The sequence below is a fragment of the Falco naumanni genome, chromosome 8 (assembly GCF_017639655.2).
Source record: "Falco naumanni isolate bFalNau1 chromosome 8, bFalNau1.pat, whole genome shotgun sequence".
In the NCBI taxonomy this organism is placed as follows: Eukaryota; Metazoa; Chordata; class Aves; order Falconiformes; family Falconidae; genus Falco; species Falco naumanni.
The window spans coordinates 6418857-6440876 of NC_054061.1; the positions used below are offsets into that span (position 1 = coordinate 6418857).

Here is a 22020-nt window from a genome sequence, read left to right on the forward strand (position 1 = left end):
CAGAGACGTAATTACAAAAACAGGGGTTGCTCAATCAGCCCTTCTGCCACCCCCGAGCCCTGTGCAGGCCTGAGCGCAGCTCAGCCAGGCTGGGTTTGGGAGCTCTGCCCGGGCTTGCTGCCACTGCTGGGAGCTGACCCCCTTTGCACATCCGCAAGGAGAGGAAGAATGCTGACCACGACCTGCTGTCGCTCAAGCCACAGGCTGGCATTTTCTGCAAACTTCACTTCTGCTTTGCAGGAGAAAGTGGGTGTTAAAATTGTGCTTTTAAAAAGTTTGGGGTTTAAGCATATTTCTAGAATGAGCTGAATGACAATAAAAGTGCGTTTGGTAAATATAAATGTAGGTATCATGAGAAAAATCTCCCTATACTTCACACCACCCACTCTTGAATCATCAGATTAAATAAAGCTGACACACAGCAACAAAAGTCAAAGCATGCTCAGCAAAGAGGATCATTTCCTCATTTTACAGATCTGGGTTTTTCTTTTTCTGTTAAACATCTGTGTTAAAGACACAGCTGAACCACGCTTCAGCTAAGGATATATGTCAAGCAGACTGCTATACAATTAAAAAACATAATAAAGGAGGGGAAATTCCCCTGCTTAAAGCAGATGAAATTAAAGCATGGCAGGGTACGTCTTACCTTTCTTTTTGGCTTAACCGATTTCTCAAGATTCCTATACAGAGGATGAAACTTTGTTTCACATTACAAGGACACAAACGCGTTTCTACACCTACAGTAACTCAGACTGCAATGGAGAAAAATCCAAACATTCATTAAACAGCTATGCATTGTCTGGTAGCAAAAGGTGGAGCAGAAGCGTTCACTCCTCCGTGTCTGATCATTTGAGGAACATGGTGGATGACCATAACTCCGGAGGTTCCTCTCTCGCTCTCCATTTCTGCATTACTCTTTCAGAACCTTGCAAACAATATTCATTTCCCCACCACTTTTGTCACATGCCGGTAAAAATTGATTTTTCCTGCAGTGCGTCAAAGTGGTTGCTGCTTTCCTTTCTTCTTCTGCTTTCTGCATTCCCATTATTGATGTCAGTGGGAAAGGGCACAGCTTAGAGAATGTGTTCGTTATTTAACTGTTGCAAACCTCAATGGGAGAACAGGATAAGAAGCTTACCTCTTCTCTGTGTAATGCCAACATGCTGGCTTTTAAAAAACCTCAGTGAAAAATTCGGTGGTTTTTTAACCCCCCACCCCCCCCCCCCCCCCAAAAAAAAAAAGTTAAGTGAGAAAGAAAGCTAATTAGGTTCCTGCATATTTCAAAAAGTCTAATGGTTTTCAGGTAGATCAAGTGCTGGTTCTGTGAATGTCCTCTCTATAGAAAGAGACTCACTTGACTTGAGCACACGGAAGGACCAGAAGTATACTCTGTAGAGGCTGTTCTTCTCCTGCTTCAATCGAACTGGAGAAAAAAAACAAGCAACGAGTTCCTTGAAATCTTTCTGCAAATGGAGGTCCTCTCTGCAGCTTTAACGTCAGACTGGCTTGCTTGCCCGGGGTTACGTGGGTTGTAGGAAACTCAATGCACTTTTAAAGGTCCCTTTCAGAAGGGGCTATTTCACAGTAAGGTTATGGATTGACCGAGATACACGAGTGCTTTTACCAGTCACTGGCCATCTCCTCTACAACCAGTTCCCTTTCTGACATTGCCCAATCATCTGGACAATTAAAAAAATGGAAAAAGCAGACGCCTGTGTAAGAGACGCATTTGCAGTACAACACAAACTCTTAGGACCACCGCAAAACCTCTTCTGCATCGCCGCGGCTGGACCGACACAGCTCCCCATGCTGTTACTCAGCAGTTTCCATCAGACAACCTTGCTTGCGCGCAACTCTTTGTCAGCCACCCTCAGAAACCACCACAGCTGGTCTTCGTCTTTGCAATCGAGAAGGCGGGTTCATGTTCTGGAAAAAGCAGCTCTTCTTCAGACAAAGGAGATCCATGGAAAGAGTACACAACAATAGGAATGAGAAATGAAAAAAACGGAAAAAGGGCCAGGAAGGAGCATGGATTCCTTTCAGGTTTTGTTCTCATCATACATGTCCAAGGCAGGCTCGATGGTTGAGAACTCGCTCTCATAGACCAGGCTTCGAGGGGACAGAGAGTTACGATGAAAGAAGTGACTGCCTACAAGAGTTAGAACAAAACCTCGTTAGGAACACATGCAAACAACCCAAGAAGTGCATAAAGCATCTTTGTATACAACTGCAAACTGCAAACACAATTCGCATGGAGAAAACAGCCACCCTTTTACACAAACCAGTAACAGCCATATGAAATAGTTCACCTCTGTTCATGTGCTCCCCTGCCAGTTCAAAGCAACTGCTTTCCATTTGCATGAACAATCCCATCTCAAATGGTTCCTTCAGATAAAACAGGTCAAGTCTGAGCAAGGCTGGGGCAGGCTGGAGTTTTGCACTCGGTGCTTGCTGTTGATTTACAACCTTGTAAAGCAGGCATGTGCTTTCTCAAGAAACCCAGAAACTTTTGGTAGGCACCCAGTTCCCTATGCCATGCACTAGCACAAGGTGTTCCAGCAAGTAACAAGCAGGCTGAGCAAAGAGGTCACCAAGGATCATCTGACTGATGCTGCTGAAAGCCTGACCTCCTCCAGAGCTCAGCAACCTCCATCCACCCAGAGTACCTTCTAGAAACAGGCACCTATGTATTTCCTTAGACAGAACCAAAGGAGACGAAACACTTTTCCTCAACATTGGTAATACCTGAAACAAGCACCAAGTGGCTGTTGATAGAGTGGGGAATGGAAGTTCATTTTTTTCCTTGGCAGCCTGGCATTCCCATGGCTTTCCAAACCCACAGATGTGTTTTTCAAGGAGTCTAGCCCTACTGCTGTACAAATGGTTCTCTCTGAAAGCATCTATCAGATCAGGCCCTTGGCCAAAACGTTTCATTACTTAGTTTCTTGATCCCAGGGGGGATTAGCTGAGAGCAAGGCTGCTTAGATTACAATATGCCAGGCAGCCACACGAGCCAAATTGGAGGCAACTGAAAAGCTTCCGAGTTCATCAAGAAGGCACCAAGGTGCCTCCAGTTTCAGGCATTGGTGGAGCAAGATGCTTAGGAGATTGCAGTTTTACCTCTAGCACAGTTTAAGTGCTTAAATCCTCCTTTCTTTGCTAATTTTGAGTCCAGCCTATGCCCTTCTGAAATGAAGAGCTTACAAAAGATATGAGGGGAGAAGACTTCAGCTGCTACTGTTCAAAACACCTTTTCTCCTTCCCCACTCAGCCAAAAGACAGACTCAGCGAAGAAAAAAACCCAGAAGTCCTTATTAGGATTACAAAGAAAAAGCCAGTTATATTCAAATGTGTAGAATTGTAGCAAAAGTGAAGGTGAGTTCTGCGCTTACCAAAGCAGAGGCCTCGTAACAGCACTGGCTGGAAGGGCCAGGGACGCTGTAGATGGGCTCCACGGAAACTCATTTTGCAAGCTGTGGCAGCAAGCTGAGCTGCCATCCTGATCTGCCGCAAAATCTGGCCTGGGCTGCACAGCAGTTCTGTGCCCTAGTCAAATCCTTGTTAGGAACAGCAGCAAACTGGAGCTGGGTAACGTATCTGCTATGAGTTTCCTAAACCCCCTCCAAACCTGTCTTTTATCACCAAAAGCCAGTACACATGCTCACTCCATCATTCACACTAAGAAGGGGAACTTCTCATATGCAAATTAATTTATTTTTTATCTTGTAGTTAACTGAAGCAAGAGTGAAATCAGTAATTGCATTGCACAGGAGGGAATTGCTCATTCTGCCAGGAATGTATATCCAGGTATTTGGAAGAAGTGTACTGTGTTGGAATATACTTTGCAGAAGCAGTTTGTAGGCATGATGAACACCTACTTTCTAGATCTGAACCCTCTCCCAAATTTACAGGTTTCTAAAACTGGACAATGCTTAAAATAGAAGAAATAAAATTAAAATAAAAAAAGTTGAGCTCCTGAGGGAACATAAACTTGGAACTATGACTTCCAGCTGATCACAGTCTGTCTTCAAACAAAAAATCTGAACTTACTTTGAAATTATACCAGATAAAACTGATTTCAAGATACTTCTTGGAATGTGCTGTGGATCAGGATCATCTGATTTTGGATGACTGCATCTCAGCCTGCAGTTGAAATAAGCCACGGTTGTTGGATGTTTCATCTCCCTTTCCTCCACCCACTGAAATGTTACACACTGAACAGCCAATGCCAAAACAAAACAAAGGGGATTCTGAAAGCTTGGTGTTGCTTTTGTTTTTATTACACAAAAATCAAACAAGGGATTAGGAAGCAGACAGCCCAGGCTGTCATTTCCTCTATGCACCCAGACTTCCACTCTAGCAGATTCAAGAGAGAGATTTAATCAACAGGCAGACAGGTCATCTGACAACAAATATTTTAAATTAATCTGGAAAAAGGCACCATATATCCAGCACCTCTAAAATTCTTTACTGTGATGTTTTCTTGCTTCTTGGCAAAAGAAATTTAAGCCACCCACTTCAGGGAGGCTGCATGTTTCCATACAGATACAAATCTCTCGGCTTTCATACCACTTTGGGGACACATAATTCACTGTTTTCCTAGATGTCTCTCTCATCTACCATTCAGCGCAGCCCACCCAGTGCTGAAAATCTAGCTGCTGCTCAGTGCTTTTTGACACTTGATCTTCAGGTGTGCTCATAACCAGCTTGGTATCACTGCCCACAGCTTATGGCTAGAGGAACAGAGTCAGCAGGGCACAGCGACCCAGCTACGCTCATCTTAAGGCAGAAAATTGCTAGTGTTTGTTTAAAAATGTGGCACTGATCCAGCTGATAAATTTACTGAATAAATGTATTTTAAGGACAAGTAGAAACATCCACAGTTCCAAATTCAGTTTATGAATCTGTTCTATTTTGCACTTACCAAGAAAGATCAAGATTTATCCCTTAGGTATGGAAAACAAATGGGAAGTCTGCATTCAGTTTTAATACATGAAAATGAATCTTTTAGTGCTCTCTGCCACTATTCTTCATTATATACTTACAAAGAACATTTTTGGTAATTTGTACTGAGTCTGAAAACAGAAATACTACTCTAGAACTGATCTTTATACCTGTCATAGGATGCACAACACCAAGGCCAAAAATTAAAAGAGACACACGGCATTGCTGTAGCATTGCGGGTGCATCAGGACTAAGTATCACCTGGTGTTCCCTTTCCATCTGAAAGTATTTTAATGCCCTTGGTCATTAATCAGGGCCATCTTCTGCCACAAGCTGCCATCTCTCCACAGCTCCTCTGGCACAACAGCTTCTTAATGTGGCAATCTGACCAGAGCACTCCTTATTCCAGACAATCTGTTTTAGACGCCCTCTCGGGTAAGGAACAACAGAGCAGGACTATTTCATAAAGCATCCTTTCCTCAAAGCCAGCTGTTTAGCGAGGCACCACTGCTCCCTCTTGTAACTACACCCCACTACATCCTCCTGCCAGCCCAGTCCTGCCACCTCTGCAACATCTGGAAAGAGGCACCAGCTCTTCTCCTTGCCTCGCTATTATGATTATGCATATGAGAGTAACATTACTCATCTTTTATGTGTGGGTATCGAAGAGCATGGCAGGCGACAAAAGTTGCGCAGCACGGGCAACAAACAGGAGGAGCTGGAAGCCACCATGCAGCAGGAAAACTACGATGCAGTTGCCATGTGGGAACACGGTGGGATGACTGGCACAGCTGGAGGGCTGCAGTGGGTGGCCATAAATGCTTCAGGAGGGACGGGCAAGGAGGAGTGGCGGTGGGGTAGCCCTGTATGTCAGGGAGTGCTTTGCCTGTCTAGAGCTTAATGATGGTGGTGATGGGGTTGAGTGTTTACGGGTGAGAATCAGGAGGAAGGCCAACAAGGCAGCTGTCACGGTGGGAGTCTGTTACAGACCACCCAGACAGGGTGAAAAGAGAAAATACTCTGTAAGCAGCTGGAGAAGCCTCACAATCGCTAGCCCTTGTTCTCATGGGGGACTTCCAACTTACCGGAGTCCGATGGAAATACAGTCCAGTGGGAAGGAAAGCTCAGGACATTCCCAGAGCGGAGGAAGAGGCCTCCCTGCCCCGCGGGACGTGGCGTTTGTCAACAGGGAGCAGTGGGCAACGTGGCGGCTGGTGCCGCCCGGGACACGGCCATCACGGGATGAGTTTTTGATTCTCAGTGAAGGAGGGGTGTCAGCAGAGCTGCCGCCCTGGGCTCCCCAAGGGCAGCCTCTGGCCTGCCAGGAGCGATGCCAGCAGCACGGAGGGGCCCAGGCTCCGGGCAGGCTGGAGTCCCACGGAAGGAGAAAAGGCGCAGGAGGCGGCCGCCTCACGTGCTGCAGGATGAGCCGGCGGGGAAGAAGATTGGCCTGGCTGACCAGAGAGCTTTGCCTGGAACTCAGGGAAAAAAGGAGAACTGATGACTTTGGGAAGAAGGGGCAGGCCACTCAGGTGGACTACAAGGGTGTCAGGAGGTTAGGCAGGGAGAAAATTAGAAGGGTCAAAGCCCAACTAGAACTTAACCTGGCTACTTCCATAAAAGACAATAAAAAGTGTTTCTATAAATACATTAGGAACAAAAGGAGGGCTAAGGAGAATCTCCATCCTTTATTGGATGCAGGGGGAAACGTAGTGACCAAAGGTAAGGAAAAGGCTGAGGTACTTAATGCTTTCTTTGCCTCAGTCTTTCATAGTAAGACCACGTGTTCTCAGGGTACCAGCCCCTGAGCTGGAAGGGAGGGTCAGGAGCAGAATGAAGCCCCCACAGCCCAAGGGGAACGGTCGGTGACCTGCCACACCGCTCAGACACACGCGAGTCCGTGGGGCAGCCGGACCCCCGCAGGGCGCCGAGGGGGCTGGCAGAAGTGCTCACCGAGCGCTCTCCATCACGTGCCAGCAGCCCCGGCGCACCGGGGAGGTCCCGGTGACGGGGGTCAGCCAGCGTGACGCCCACCTACAGACAGGCCTGGAGGGACCCGGGGCACTACAGGCTGCCAGCCCCACCTCGGTGCCGGGGGGCCACGGAGCAGCTCACCCCCGGTGCCACCGCGCGGCACAGGCAGGGCAGCCGGGGGATCGGGCCCCGCCAGCCTGGGGTGATGGAGGGCGGCTCCTGCCCCGTGAGCCTGACCTGCTGCCATGACAGGGTGACCCGCTGCTTGGCGGGGGACCAGGCTGTGGGTGATGTCTGCCCAGACTTCAGCAGAGCCTCTGGCAGCGCCTCCCGCAGCATCTCCTGAGGAAACCGGCGCTGGTGGCCGGGCCGGGCGCTGTCCGCGGGCGAGCAGCCGGGGCATGGAGTCACATCCTGCTGGTGCTGGGCACACGGGTGTTCCCTGGCTCAGGCTGGGGCCAGCCCTGTCCCGCGTCTCTGTCAGTGCCCCGGGCGAGGGCAGCCAGTGCCCCTCAGTGTGGCTGCGGGTGGCACCGGGCTGGGGGCAGCGTCGATGTGCCGGGGGGCAGGGGGCTCTGCAGGGGGCTGGGCAGGCCGGGCCCAGGGGCTGGGGCTGGTTGTGTGGGGCTGGAGCGTGTCCAGGGACGGGCAGGGGGCTGGGGAAGGGGCTGGGGCACCAGCCTGATGGGGGGCAGCGGGGGGAGCTGGGGGTGCTCAGCCTGCAGAAGAGGAGGCTCAGTGGGGAACCTTCTTGCTCCCCACAGGTGACAAGTGACAGGACAAGAGGAAACTGTCTCAAGTTGTGCCTGGGAGGTTTAGATTGGAGATTAGGAAAAATTTCTTCACCAAAGGGGTTGTGAAGCACTGGAAGAGGCTGCCCAGGGAGGTGGTGGAGTCACCATCCCTGGAGGCATTTAAAAGATGCTTAGATGTGGCACTGGGGAGCTACTAAACACGGTTTAGTGGTGGGCTTGGCAGTGTTGAGCTAATAGTTGGACTCAATGACAGTAGAAGCCCCTTCCAAACCTAAACAATTCTATGATTCTATGAAAAACTCCAGGAACTTCCTTCTATGCAGTGTTAAAACCTGAGTGGAGTCCATCTTTGAATATATTTATTTCATTTACAGGATAAACTTACATTGCTAGCCTGACCTGTAATTGACCTAGCAGATACTGTCTGCATTTTTATTAACACTTTGTTGAGACAATTGTTAGAGGCTCAAAAGACTATTAAAAAAAGATGGCCCTGGGTTATTATATCCTCTATGGATGGAAACACACTAGAAGCCCTGCCAACCATTTTGTTCCTAATATCGCTCAACTTTTTTGCATCTGGGTCACCACCCTATCAGGCTGTCCCTGTGCATCCCTCCCAACAGCATTAAAAAGAACTTAAAGATTTTTGGTTCAGGAGACAAGCATAAACTTATCAATTTTACTACTGCTGTTGAGAGATGGGCAAAAAAAAAGTCACCTTTTTGATTCACAGCCTGTACCCTAAATCAGGCTCTAACCATTCCCCCATTTTTAGCAACTGCTCAGTTGACAAAAACGCTGCATTTTACAAGGAGACAGTCCTCAGACACAGTATGTTTGAGTTGGGTTTTTTTTCCTCCTTGTGAGTACGTCCAGTGGGGTTTTCCAGTCTTTCCAAATGCACTTACTGCTCTATTGATTGAAAGAAACATGAAAACAAAAATTCACAAGGACACATTGAACAATAATTCTATTAAATGTACTGGAGCTACCACATACTTCATTTCTTATTAAAAAAGCTGCCTTCTCAGCTGAAGCCTGCTGGACAAGTAAGAATTAAGAAACTATTTTAATGTAGACTCTGGCTGTGTTCCTAAATTCTAAAAGTGCCTATACATAAAAATAAAATTAAATTAAATCCCCTATTTCCCAGTACATAAAAAAATTAAATCTTACAGTAAAATTAGTTCTCTCTTCATTTAATTAAATTAGAAAGCATTAAGTTTCAAATGTCTACATCTTGATACAACGACAACAAAAGCAATCAAACACAGAAGAGGTTTTCACTTCCATCAATTATATTTTTCTTACCCATTTGTTACCTCCATCTACCCATCTCATTAACTCAAGCATTAGCATTTGGCTGCAAATCAGATCCACATGTTTTAACTGACTGTTGTGAAATTACTCATACACTGCTTGCATAAGTAAACTTGCATGAAACAGCCTGAGTGAGGAGAGCAATGAGAGATGTTTTCCTTCCGCCTTTTCACCAGTAAAAAAGCCATGGCAAGAAGGGACACGCTTGCAGAGTTTCTACATTATGGTAAAGACCATTACCAGTCTTTCATATGATCTGAATTTGAACAAAAACTAACCCCTGTCAACAATATGAAAGGAGGCTTCACAGATGACAGCGGGGGAAAACGCTACCTTTTCACTTGGTATTAGGAAGGAAGAAGTGCTTTAAAGTAGCTTCGGTTTTATCAGAACAAAGGGTGGGGTGAAAGGAAAAGACAGAAAAGGTTTATGATTTGTGTGTTGATAAAACAGTGTTGCAAACTTTCAGCAATGCCTGACCTGAAGACAGAAATCACACTGCAGTCCTCCCTGTGTGACACAGGAATGTTACTGGAGGAGAAATGGAGAAAACGTTCCTATTTCAAATTAATTCTCAGCTGGATGGAGTCAAGGTAAACCCATTACATATCGGAATGCTTGGCCCTGCTTTTTTGCCCCTCTAACAAGCCGGTATGGAGTGATTGATAATAATACTCTTGTTACTCATACCAGTGCTGGGTAGCATCATAAGAACGGCACTGCATGAGATTTCCACTTGTTAGCTTGTGTGTCCCAAAATGAAAGGAGAATACAGATCTGCAAAGATGAAGTTATTCAAAGGAAATAAAGCACCTTACACAATTTACAAAAGGCTGTCAGACTTAAGTACTAACACAGAAAGTCCAAGAAAAACAAAATTCTCACAGAGTAAGATTTCATAATTAAATTTTTTTTTATTTCTTCACTTTTTCCTTAATACAAAGCTTTGGCATCAGCAAATTTTATGAAAAAATAGAATGTACTAAATAATTGCTTGTGCTGCATGATCGATAAATGATGCATAAAAATAGGTGTCTCTCTCCAAGGCAATCGGCTGGAAAGCGTTTCTTCAATACCATTCTGCTCTGTGGGGCAGAAAAAAAAGAGGAACAAAATATTTATATTAAATACTGCCAAATACTAAAAAAAATACATTAAAAATTTCCTGTAAAATAGTGACAAATGACTAATTATACAGGCCTGAGCATTAAAAGATGTCTGTACTCCTTACATCACTTACAGGACCAGTAAAAGACAGGACAGCCGGAGGGGGTTCGAGTGTTTCTAAACTTTTGAGGAAACTCCATCTGCTACTGGAAACTTTCTCTAAGTGGTGCTATCCAACATCTGGGCTTTTTGGACTTCAAAACACAGTTTTCCAGTAATTTCTGACTGTTCTCTAAGAAGCAAAGCAACATGTCTTTCTTTTGTTTCTTTAAATCACTACCTAAATCATTTAATAGCAATAGTGCACAAATATTATAAGACCAAGAGAAAGCAACTAGTCCCTTATCACTTAGTGTTTACTTTTATCAGGAACTATTTAAAAACGCACATGCACAGTTAGAAATGTGTATACACAAAACTCCAGAACCACTGCTCTAAAATATGTTTAAGCTGCAGGAAGGACATAGAAAATAATAAAAAAAAAGGATCAGGACATGTTTTTTAGGTGAGTTTTAATGCAGATTATTTGGCACCTTTTACTTGCATCAGCATATTACATGGCCTCGTTCTTGCTGCTGTTGTTTTCTGATAAGAAAAAGCCCTCAGCTTCCTCTTGAAACACTACCGTGACAAATGTAGTGTATGCCAGCATTGCTTTTTATACAGAGAACAACATAAAAAGCAGGTGTGCTGTTGTGACATTTAATGGAAATCACAGTGAGAAGGAGCTGCCATATATTTGGCATGATACTCAGCACAGGAGATGCTTTGTCTGGCACTGGGGAACGTAAGGTGTCAGTGAAACAATAAATCTAAGCATTAGTGTCATACATACACATTTTAAACTGTCCAAAATGAGTACTCGAACCTAGCAGCACTTGCAGAGGCTGCTTAGATCCCAAAGGACTCAGCTGAAAAGCTGTTGAGGTTAAGGGCTATAGCTAGGTACCTCAGTTACTTAAATAAGTGATTTTTACAGCTCTGGTTTCTGCGGTTGCTAGTTTTCTTATGTCTGCCTCAAAGTATACACTTGCGTATGCTTGCATTCTCATTCCCATCACTGGGGAAAGGAGCTCTCCTTCCATCGGCACACCCTTTGTTTGTACTAAGGGAACATCACTGTGAAAACACTTTGCCGAAGGCCCTCATTCCCTGCCAATGTGAAGAAGCTTGCCCTTTCACTAAAAATAACTGAATCCAGATCCAACTGAGCAAAAGAACAAAAAGAAGAGTTGCAAGGCAAGGCAGAAATGTAACTGCTATCAGTGCCCACATCTGCGTGATACTACATGGGCTTCAGTTCCTTTGTCATCTTCCTAATGATGTGGAAATGCCCAGAAATGCAGACATTCCCGTTCCACAACGCATCTTGTTCCATGCTTTCCCAAGCTTTAACTTGTTTAACTTCCCAAGATTAACTACATTCATCTACAGCTATGTTGCTGAGCTGCTGATTGATGGTTTCAATTTCAGGATTTTGACAAATGGAAAAAACCATAATAATCAGCAGATTTGATAAGGGCTATTTAAAATTCTAAAACTTTTCTTCATTAAGCCCTTTTGGAATTAGCATCTGAAAAGAGGAGGAAGGGAAAATTTGCAAATTAGCAGTAATCAAAGGGCCCTGATGACCAAAAGCTTCAGGAACTTATTATGGCCCCTCTTGAAGAAGATTAGCTTGAGATTGTCTAAAATTTTACACTGAAGATTATTAAGACATGTTTCCATCTTACTGAGGAAGACACCTTATATTTTCCAGACAGCAAGTAAAAAACCCCCACTTTTCTCTTATTACAAAAAACAGAAGAAAAAAAGAAAATAAATTATGCCTATAAAGCTGTATTTCCAGGCTGCACAGGAGACTGCCTTTGAATCTCACCCCATTTTTGGTAAGTGATCAACGTTAATGGAAACTCAGCTGCATCAAGACATTCAGAGACAAAGACGTTGACACCTTCCCTCCCGAAATAAACAAATTATGATTGGATATATATCATGAGCCAGATGTTTCATACACCTAAATGAAAATAGCTAGATGTATCTAGGTAATACATCTGCACAACAGATTTATACTTGCCCCCCCCCCCCCCGAACTATTTTAAAAAAAAAGATTGAGAGTCATGTGCTAGAGTAATGTCATCCAGCCTGTCTGAAGGTAAGTATTGGGGGTGTCTACAAAAATTAAGCAAGTGTGGATGTCTTTAAGCACTCCTTTGACTACAATTCTTAAGCATACTAAAACAAGAAGTCAGAAGACTGGTCTGCTTTCTTCACTTAAACACTAGTGTATTCAATGCTTTCATGTCTCCCTTTCTTAAGATCAAAAAGGTACTTTTCAATTTAATACCTTTTTTTTCCCTTTGCTGAAAGCATGCCAACTAGAAATACAGATTTATTTTTTTCAGTGTGAAATTTGACTATGAAATTGAAGTGAAAACTGTCAAAGGCAACTGATGGCAGTAATTTCTGGCTCTACCAGGCAAATTTTGAACATGGGTATTTAACGGCAGAACCTGAACGTTCACCTAGACCACTGATCAAAACCTGAATATAAATATTCTCTCTTTTCCCTGTTCCACATCTCCACTTAGCAAGGAGACTTCCTTGGACAATCCAGATAAATACAGATTAAGAGGGACTTTAGATGTTACCCTGGAACCTACTGTTAACAGAATTACATTTGAGAAAAGCAGAAAAGGCATTTGAGTCTCTGAAAACTGCATTTCCCTCCTTGTCTATTCTCTTGATATTTGTTCCCAATGTTGTCCAAAACATACACCCATCAGAAATAGACAAGAAACATCTGAATATGTACTTACTCATTAGCATTCAAGCTAGCTGTGGCTTTGATGATCATGTAGCAGAGTGTAAGGGCACTGAGGAGGCCAAAACTGGCAATAATAAACCATTCTTCTGTTGACAAAGGAAAGGGAGGAAATCACTCGTGGGAGAAGGCTTATGTCAAAGCGATGCCAATATTTCCCTCAAACACCACTGGCGGAAGGCAAGAGGCTTCTAAGCCATGACTGGCACCAGGAGGTGAAGCAGAAGGAGGTTAGCCACAGAGTTACTGACTGGAGAAGGCTAGCAAAGAAGAAGTGGAGAGAGGTGTGGAAAAAAAAGCATGGCACAACATATTTCCTGGCTGAGCCCAAGGGTTAGTGGTAAAGAAAGATTATTTAACAACGTAAAGTGAAATGCAGGAACAAGGGAAAATGTAATGAAAACTCTGTCCACCCCCAAGTCAGAAAGAAGATTGTCAGGGTTGGTTTAGATTTGCTGAGATGCGGCTCTTCACATAAGCATACCCAATATACTTTCACACCTAACTTGTGTCTTCGCCCCCTCCCTCCTGAATAAATGCTATAGTGTTACTTTAAAAAAGACAAGAAAAAAATAGGATAGCTTGTTCAATAGTAAAACATAACTAGAGTTTTCCATTTAGTAGACAGCAATACAACATGGAAAAATAATTTCAACATTAGTGTACACATGTAGACATACTAAAAAAAAAGTAGTATAAAGGCGGCTATTAAAGAATGTTCGCTATTCAAAATTCTCCCTCCTCAAGACCAATTTGGCACATAGCAATAGTTTGGAACACAAACACCTTTGTTGAATATGGCTTTTGTTTTAACTGTCATGCATTAAAGAATGCACATGTCATCCACAAAATCCAAACATTTGAACAGCCTTTTCTAAAGCTTTATTTTATAAACATTGTCAGAATGAACCGTTGCTGATTATTTCTTGTTTTACCCTGGCATCCCATCTGTCCAAGAGCAGAACTCCAGTTGGGAACAGAAAGTAAAAATACCTTCTGTAAGACCAGTTAGTGAAAAGTTCCAGTAAAACTACAGTTTTCCCACCCATGACAAGGAAAGCAGCACACCAACACTCTGCTCAACAGAGCTAAAGATGAATCAGATGTTGAACACTGCATGACAAAATTATTTACTGGCTTTGTAAAGAACCTAGGTTTTGTATGTGGATTTTTCTGTCTCAGATCAGGACATTTCTGGACATGAACTTTTTTTTTTTTAAGATGAGATTTTCTTAATGAGGCATTTACTTTGCTACAGCATCGAAAGAAACACTCTAATGAACTGCATCAGTTATGCTGCCTCTTATACATGTATCAGTGGCAAACAGTGTCACCAAGTTCAAGATCTAAATCATAGACGCACATAAGCAAAATACAAGATGAAAATAAGACTGTTGTACTGCATGGATTCTATTTTTGTGATTCAGCCAGAAAAACAACCATTCATGCATCAGATTAAGACTGTACAACATACGGAAAGATGATGCAATTCCATACATATTGTATTCATTGTAGTGCTATTATACGTGAAAAACCCTAGGTAAAATCCCGTGAGGGGAAATTTCCCGTGCTGTTCCTATGCATAAGAGCTTGCAAGTGCTGCAGGAACAGTTTTCTGATGTCACAAAACACTTGGACAATACTCAAGTGTTGGTACATCAAATACTTTTTTTAAGTTCACAAATTTTGTAAGAAAAAACATCTGTTAAGAGACATCAGAATTCCAGTAGTAATGTTCTCAGGGGGAAAAAAAAGAAGTCTGCAGAAATAGTATTCAGCTAAAATATTTATATTTGTATAAATTATTGCATGTACAGTATTCTGAAAGGGTAAATAATGGTTTTGGCAATCCAGCTTCTTGTACTGGTTACCAAATTCAGGAGGGTTATTTTGTTGCCATTTAAGTTCATCCAGTTTTCTTTGCATACAGATCTAAATGGATATACCATTAATAATGAAAGTGTTGGCACTGTTGTACCTAGAGTTATTGGTTTCAATATGGACCGTGTACCTCCTACAGAGACACTGAGGTCACCTTTGTCCCTGCAGGGAAATCTTTTCCCGTGGCCCTGCAGCACAGAGCTACAGCACAGCAAGCGCCACATACCATGAAAACCATAGAACTGTACTGGAAGCCAAAGAAAACTTACTTGTCACAGCAATGTTGATCTCTCCTGACCTTGGCGTTAGCTCTCCATCCTGTGGAAGCTGTGACATCCCAGATGTGCGCAGGGGCTCCAGGCTGAGAGAGCTGTCATTGGCAAAATCGCCGAGTGCTGATCGCCTGCTGGCTGGCTGGCCTCTTGTGAGCCTTTCCATGTCAAAGGCTACATTATCTGTACATGGCACGTTTGGCTGGAGAAAAAAAAGCAATTCCACATTACAATGGTGAACATTCTACATGCAGCAGACCTATAAATTGAGTAAAACCACACATACACACTTTATCCAGCTGCTATGGCTGTCTTCAAGTCACACAGGAGAGAAATACATGAATTAGCAAGTTCTACCCAAAGTCGCTCCTTCAGTCCACCTTAAAGAGGTGGAGGGAGAAGCAGAAAAAAGCATTAAGATTCAAGAAAATGACTCAAATACGCTTGTATCACAGCCTATGCCTGTATGGTTTACCACCCTGAGCAATGATGGCATGAATTTGCACCAAATTCTACTGTATCCTCCTCTAAAAATTAATTGCAAAAACAGGTCATCCACAATATACCTGCAACTATTCCTTAGAAAAATGTGAAAATTTGCAACTGACACAGCCAAAAAAGTCTAAAGCTGCTTTAGAAACTATCTTCATGTGCTCTTCTCTTTCTTCCTTCTTCCTTTCTTCTGAAAAAAGAATCACACTTTATAATTTTTTTCCTCATATAGGAATAATCAAAGAAATATCTTTCTTGAGGTTCCTCACTTCTATCCCTTTGTAAATTGGCCAACAAAAGCAATCCTCACGGATCCCATAAACCATGAGCTGCTTGAGGAAAGCTCGCTGGCTTTGGCTAGGACATGGCTTTTAATCTGTAAACCAATGTAAGAGTATCCACAATAAGAACAAGAGATTTACATGGTAAATTTAACAAAGGGTTGAAAGAAGTGGAGAAAAGGGAAGATTATAGAGAACCTAATCGAATATTCCAGTGGACAAAAGATTGTTATAAATGCAAATTTAACCATATATTCTCAATGACCAACCAGTGAAAGAAATAACAACAAGAAAAAAATCTGCTTTATCAGCAGCAAAGAAATTGTTAAAAAAAACCCAACAACAAACACTTTCTGGAGGGTACTGGAGCACCCTTCCCCCTTTCTCCCCTACAATTATCCCTCCTGTTCTGGGTCTCAGACATGGAAGAAGAGCTCACAACAGTACAACTTACCACAATTCCCAGTGCCTTCAAAATGTTCAGTTTACACATTGGACATGTACAGTGCTCACTAAGCCATGGATCCACACAGGCTTTGTGGAAAACATGCCTAGAAGAACAGACAAGGCACATATATAATTTGCAAACAATTCTATTTCGTACAATGAGTTTAACAAACTTTTACATGGTTTCTTTTTTAATTAAGCCTGCAGAACAAATTCTGGAACAGCCAGTATTCTGCACTAATTGCAATAAGAAAAAATAAAAAATAAATAAATGAAAAAACCTCTTGCTTGTTGTTGCCACCCTTTTACCAAGAGTTCAACTAGGAAGAAACACTTGAAGATTTTTAAATGTATACACACCCGCCCTTATTGTGGATATGAGTATGCACATGGGCAGAATAACTATGGTAACAAAGTCTCTACCATAAGCTTATGTAAAGTCTTGTCTCAGTTTCTACATAGAACCTGCCCATTAATTGGGTAGGATGAGCACAGATCCACCAGCAGTCAATTTTATTCAAAACTCAGTGCAACCAACCCAAACACACTTATGACTGATTTTGAAAGGACTTTTATAATTATCACATCTAAGTTTAAAAAAAAAAGCTTGTCCTGCAATCATATTTCTCAGTATCAGAAAGGAAAACGTATCTGTTGTCATACGATGGTCATAAACCCCCCCCCCCCACAAACGACTCTTTCAAAGATGAAAAGGCAAACTGGGCTTCTACTTGCATGGCAGGGAACTCCACAACAGAGAACAGTCTGAACTGCCACCTATATTGCATACATTTATATTCATGTATGTGGCCGAGATTTTGTAAAAGCGCTGGGATTGACATAAACCAATAGAACAAGGAAGGACTATGCAGAGACCAAAACAACATATCTAAATTAAAAGAATTAAAAGAAATGTCCTCTTGGCTTTTCTGAGCATATTTGTGGCAGAAATGGGTATCACCAGACTTTCTACACAATACAGCTTTAGCAAATACTCACAATAACCTAGTCTGAATAACTAGATCTTTCATTTCCAGTTGCACTGACTGCAGAGCAAAAAGCCAGTAAGAGCAGACACACCCAAACGCGACAAGACTGGTGATCGTGACAAAGATCAGCAATTACAAGGGCTGCTTAGCCAGCAAAGAACTGTGCTCTGAAACTGGCAGGCGAAGGGGCAGTGGCAGAACAAGGAGTTCTTGCCATCTATTTTAGGCATCAGCACTGTCTGTAAGAGGTCATGCATGCCCCCAAGGCAGCAGAAAGTCGAGATACTGTCCATCCCCTCCTTTCTCAGGTTATACTTGCTGCTCTGTGCCTCAGCAAGCCCATCACAAGGTCTCAGAACTCTTTGCTCCCTATCCCTTGGGATTTTAAAACCAGAGGCCAAATGAGGCATGTTACCAGATAATTATCTTTTAAATCTCTGGAAAGCGACCTGAAGGAAGGACCTCCTGAAATTGTTAACAAACATGGAAAAAGACAATATATAACTATGTTCCATCCATGGCTACTAAGACCGATGGAGCGACTAAAATACATCAACATAATTAGGTTCCAGTCAGCTACAACTATATATCCTACCTGTGCTAACTGAAGATGCATGGACTTACACACTATAATACAGTCAACAGAGGATGGACAGGAAGGAAAAGAACTTTGCTTATCTATCCCAGATATTGCAGGAATAGAAACTTAACAGAATCCCAGCCAGTCACTTTTTGCTGGCCTGTGTCCTTAAGCAACATGGCAATCCTGAAAAACAGGATATGTACGGTGCTTACTGTTCAGATAATTGCACAAAATACACTCACTTCTATTGTTATTAGGTCTTAACGCATTTCCTTTATTACTCACAAAACTATAGGAAACAATGTTCAGAAATCCTGGGTGACAGAAAATTATTTGAAATCTCCTGAAGCATACAGAGATGCTATTTTTCTATATTAAGCATATCATGGCTTTTAGTTGCTTATATTTCCTTTAAAGTCTCTGAAGTCTGGTTGTTGTATTGGGTTTTTTTAAGAGTAGGACAAACCTGAAAATCTAATATTTTGAGAAACAGCAGACTTCAAGACTCCACAGAAGTATGAAAACAGCTTTAATATATTGTTATCGGCCAATCAGTGCTGTAGAAGCACTCAGATCAAGTGAAGCAGGCGACTGGTATGGATGCTAACATGCATCTTCTAAATATTATGAGTTTTTTTTTAAAAAAGTCATTAGCAGTTTCATATATTAAATGCACCAAAACAGCTCAACTATTTTTGTGACCTTGTAATTCTTTGCTTTTAGTTCCTAAACCTTCAAGGATGTTTACTAATGTGTTTCAAAAAAGTGCAGTTTTCCAAAGGTTATTTATTGATTTAGATCAGCATGGCTCTGCCTACTACTTATGCCATTTATCTACTCCTTAAAAAGCTTGCTGATACCATCACTGTGGCTCAGGCTTTGTCTGGATTTCTCTGCTTAGAAGAGTTAAAAAGCAGTTATACAGCAACGAAGATAGTAAACACACGAATTATTTCAAAACAGTCTGACAAAGTAAGCCCTTGCATTTTCTGCCATCATAAAACTTCTCCATAGTCATATTTCTGTCACTTGTTTTCCAAAATGATAAATCTGGAGTTCCTAGTAAGTTGCTCTAGGTCATGGCAGCTGATGATGTTCCCCCAGGAGCCACACACCAGGGAGGCAAGTGTGACACAGCTTTTGCTGCTTGTCCAGCCTCGGGGCTGGAGGAAGCACGGCCGGCAGCCAGGCTGGTAGCACTGAAGGAGTCTCCCATGTGGGCAAAATGCCAAACAGGTGACCTGCAGGTATTTTTCCACTCTGTCAGCATACCCAAGCCAGTTGCCCTCCAGCTTGTAATAAACACCATAATGTCAACTCTGTTGTACAACACAGCTTCTTTGCAGCATTTCATAGGAAAAAACCGAGTTAGAAATCTCTTTTGGTGGCGTAACACCTCTGAATTCACACGTCACATAAGGAGAAGCATTGGAGCAAGTTTACAAGTGCTGTTTCCCAAGAGCTCACTACACTTCCCTGCTTTCAGGGCAGCATCCCATCGAAGGGACCCGGATCAACGTGCTGCTGCAAAGTAGCATCTTCGGCTACTGCTGAAGGCTGCTGCCCCCCTCGCCCTGGGGTACAACCCCCCCAGCCAGCCTGCCCAGCAGCACACAGGTCCCTCCTGCCCTGCTGCAGGCAGCCCCTTGCAGCCAGCACAGCTGAGGAGACGCCTGGCCTGCTGCGGCAGGGAGGAAGGCGCATCTCCTGCGGGCAGGCAAGGCAGCCTCAGCGCTCTTCACAAATACCTAGTACTGCCGGGGGACAGGAGAGGCTGCCCTCGCAAGCAGGTAGCAGAGAAAACGGGAGCTGTGCAGAGGCATTGCAGTAATTGGAAAGGATGGCATTGAGATATTGTGTTAATTTGCTCTTCAGAAAAAACACACCAACCCAAAAAAAGGCAGCTATTTGCAGCAGCACAGAATCAAACAGGTGACAATCTGGCTTAGTCACTTTCCCCCTTCTTGCCCAGTACAGGAATTAAGAGTTTGCCTCAAAAGCCATTTATTTTAACATGTTCACTACTCTTAATTCTCTTCCTGCCTTGTAAATTCCTTCCTTCCCAGGCCATCTTTCTGCCCTTTCCAATCTCTCTGCTTCCCTCTGATCTGCCACTTTGCTCTCCCCCATCTCTTATCTCTCACTAGTCCTTCACACTACCCCACTCCTGATCACTTTTCACCTGGTGCCCGTTCACCTGCTAGATGCAGCACTGTGATGGTAAAGTACAACTATCCAAATAAAGAGAACTGTCCAGGAGATTTGCCTCTTGCAAGAATCCTTCTGACATTTGCTTGCTCTACTTATTTTTAGCTTACATAATGATATTCACAAAAGACAGAGACATTCCTCAGGCTTGTAAGCTTAAGACAGATGGCTGCCTTATCCCTCTGTGCACTAAAAGCTATAGGTACGCCCATAGGCTGCTGGTGCTGAACATACTTCTCTCTCTGAAGCACAGAATTAATGATACATTTAACTGCATTGTTTGCAACCATTTTCACTTTATTTTTAAATTGGCTACAATTTCCCACCTGCCACGAAACTTCACAAATACGCTGTCTCACCACAGAATTTTAGGTGCAACTCGCTCAGCTGCTGGTAGGTTTTGCCTGCTGTGTATCTGCCCAGACCAGACTCCTCTCTGCTGAGGTACAGAGTGACAGACCATACTTAACTGCAGAGAACAACTGCGGTAAAAGTAAACGCTACTTTTAAATTGATGAAAGCCAGCAAGGATGTCATATGTCAGCAATTCCTACTGCCTAATGATTATAGCTTCCTCAACAGGCACAGTAAGAAAAACTTCTAGCCCTTCATTTGCCTCCCTTTGGTTGAGCCATTTTCTCCATGGTTGTCTTGCAATTTATTTTCTCATCAGGCTTAAAAATTCTCTTGGAGGTTGTTTTTTTTTTTTTTTTTCATGTATGTGGTGTTTCTTGTTTAGTGTTTTGTTTTGTGTTTTTTAACTAACTTTACATGTTGCACTAAAATGAGAGGTTGAAGTATCAGGAAGCTGAAAGAGATTAAACCTCCAAAACAAGATCTGGGGAGAAGCATCTTAGATGATGAGGACTGAAAAGTCTTACATGCAATCTGAAATTTAATGGGCTCCTCTCTGCAGGTACTGGTTGGCTCTTCATCTACAAATAGAAAAATGTCTTGTGGAAAGCATCCATCTCAATGTTTCTGTCTAGCCAAAATGGTTTTGCACTCAACAAAGCTGAGCTGCAGCAGATGAAAAGCAAGATTTTTAAAAAAAGAGAAGTAGAAAGTGAACATAAAAGTTGTCATACAGCCTTCGGCAGGAATGTAATCTGAGCCTTCACTGACCTTATACTCTTGTGAAAAAACAGAGCAGAAAAGGATCTACACAAGAGCTTTGATATCTCCTTTACATGGGAGATTGCACTGGGGAAGGTTGTACTGAGCTGGCAGCCAGGTGCACCTTCATCCAGCTCTCTGAGGCAGCTGTAACAATCCCTGAGCTTCCTGTCTGCAGGATTGCAGCTCAAAGGCATCTGAAGAGAATGGACTTTAAATTTTTTTTAATTAATAAAATAATTGAGTATCCTCTTGGTTAAATGGTCTGTGTCTTATCTGCTGACACTAGCAACATATCCATTGCTTGGACTGTGGCAGTTGTTTAACTATGAAAGTTGATTCTGCCTTGTGCTTAGTGGGAGAAGATGCTTTCTGACCAGGTAAAGATTCATTCTTTCTTTGTTGGCAAGGCCCTGCCTATGACCTCTGTTCAGTACGAGAAAACCAGTCACAGAGGAGTTGAACTTGTGAACCTCCATTCTGCATCCTTGAACCTCATAGTACCACCCTGTACTACAGAAACGAAGTCTTCCTAAGAGGCAGTTTATCAAACAATCATCTTACTGGTCCAAAACTGGTGTGCAAAGTTCCTCCTCTAACTTTCAAATAATCTTCTACATAAATCAAAGACTAGGGCTTAATTCATATATGCAAGCTTCCCTTGAGATTACAGTATAGGACATAACTCCCTGGAATGTTAAGACTTGGGAGTACATTTTTTGGGGCAAGAGGACATCACCTTTGAGTAGAAGCGACAGAATTCT

At 42.9% G+C, this 22020-nt stretch overlaps 1 protein-coding gene across 3 annotated transcripts in view; it reads right to left on the reverse strand.

The window, feature by feature from the left end:
* Nucleotides 1-487: 487 nt before the first annotated feature.
* RNF130 (ring finger protein 130) overlaps nt 488-22020 on the reverse strand; it is a 52560-nt gene continuing 31027 nt past the window's right edge. Inside the window, exons 6-9 of one of the 3 annotated variants that reach the window (XM_040603603.1) lie at nt 16368-16464; nt 15138-15342; nt 12983-13076; nt 9891-10081 (exon numbers count right to left, since the gene is read on the reverse strand). In XM_040603603.1, the coding sequence (XP_040459537.1) occupies nt 10066-10081; nt 12983-13076; nt 15138-15342; nt 16368-16464 (412 nt within the window). In that variant the 3' untranslated portion in view covers nt 9891-10065. Of the gene's footprint in view, nt 2150-9890; nt 10082-12982; nt 13077-15137; nt 15343-16367; nt 16465-22020 lie in introns of those variants that run through there. The other 2 variants (XM_040603604.1, XM_040603605.1) reach the window with 2 other exon arrangements.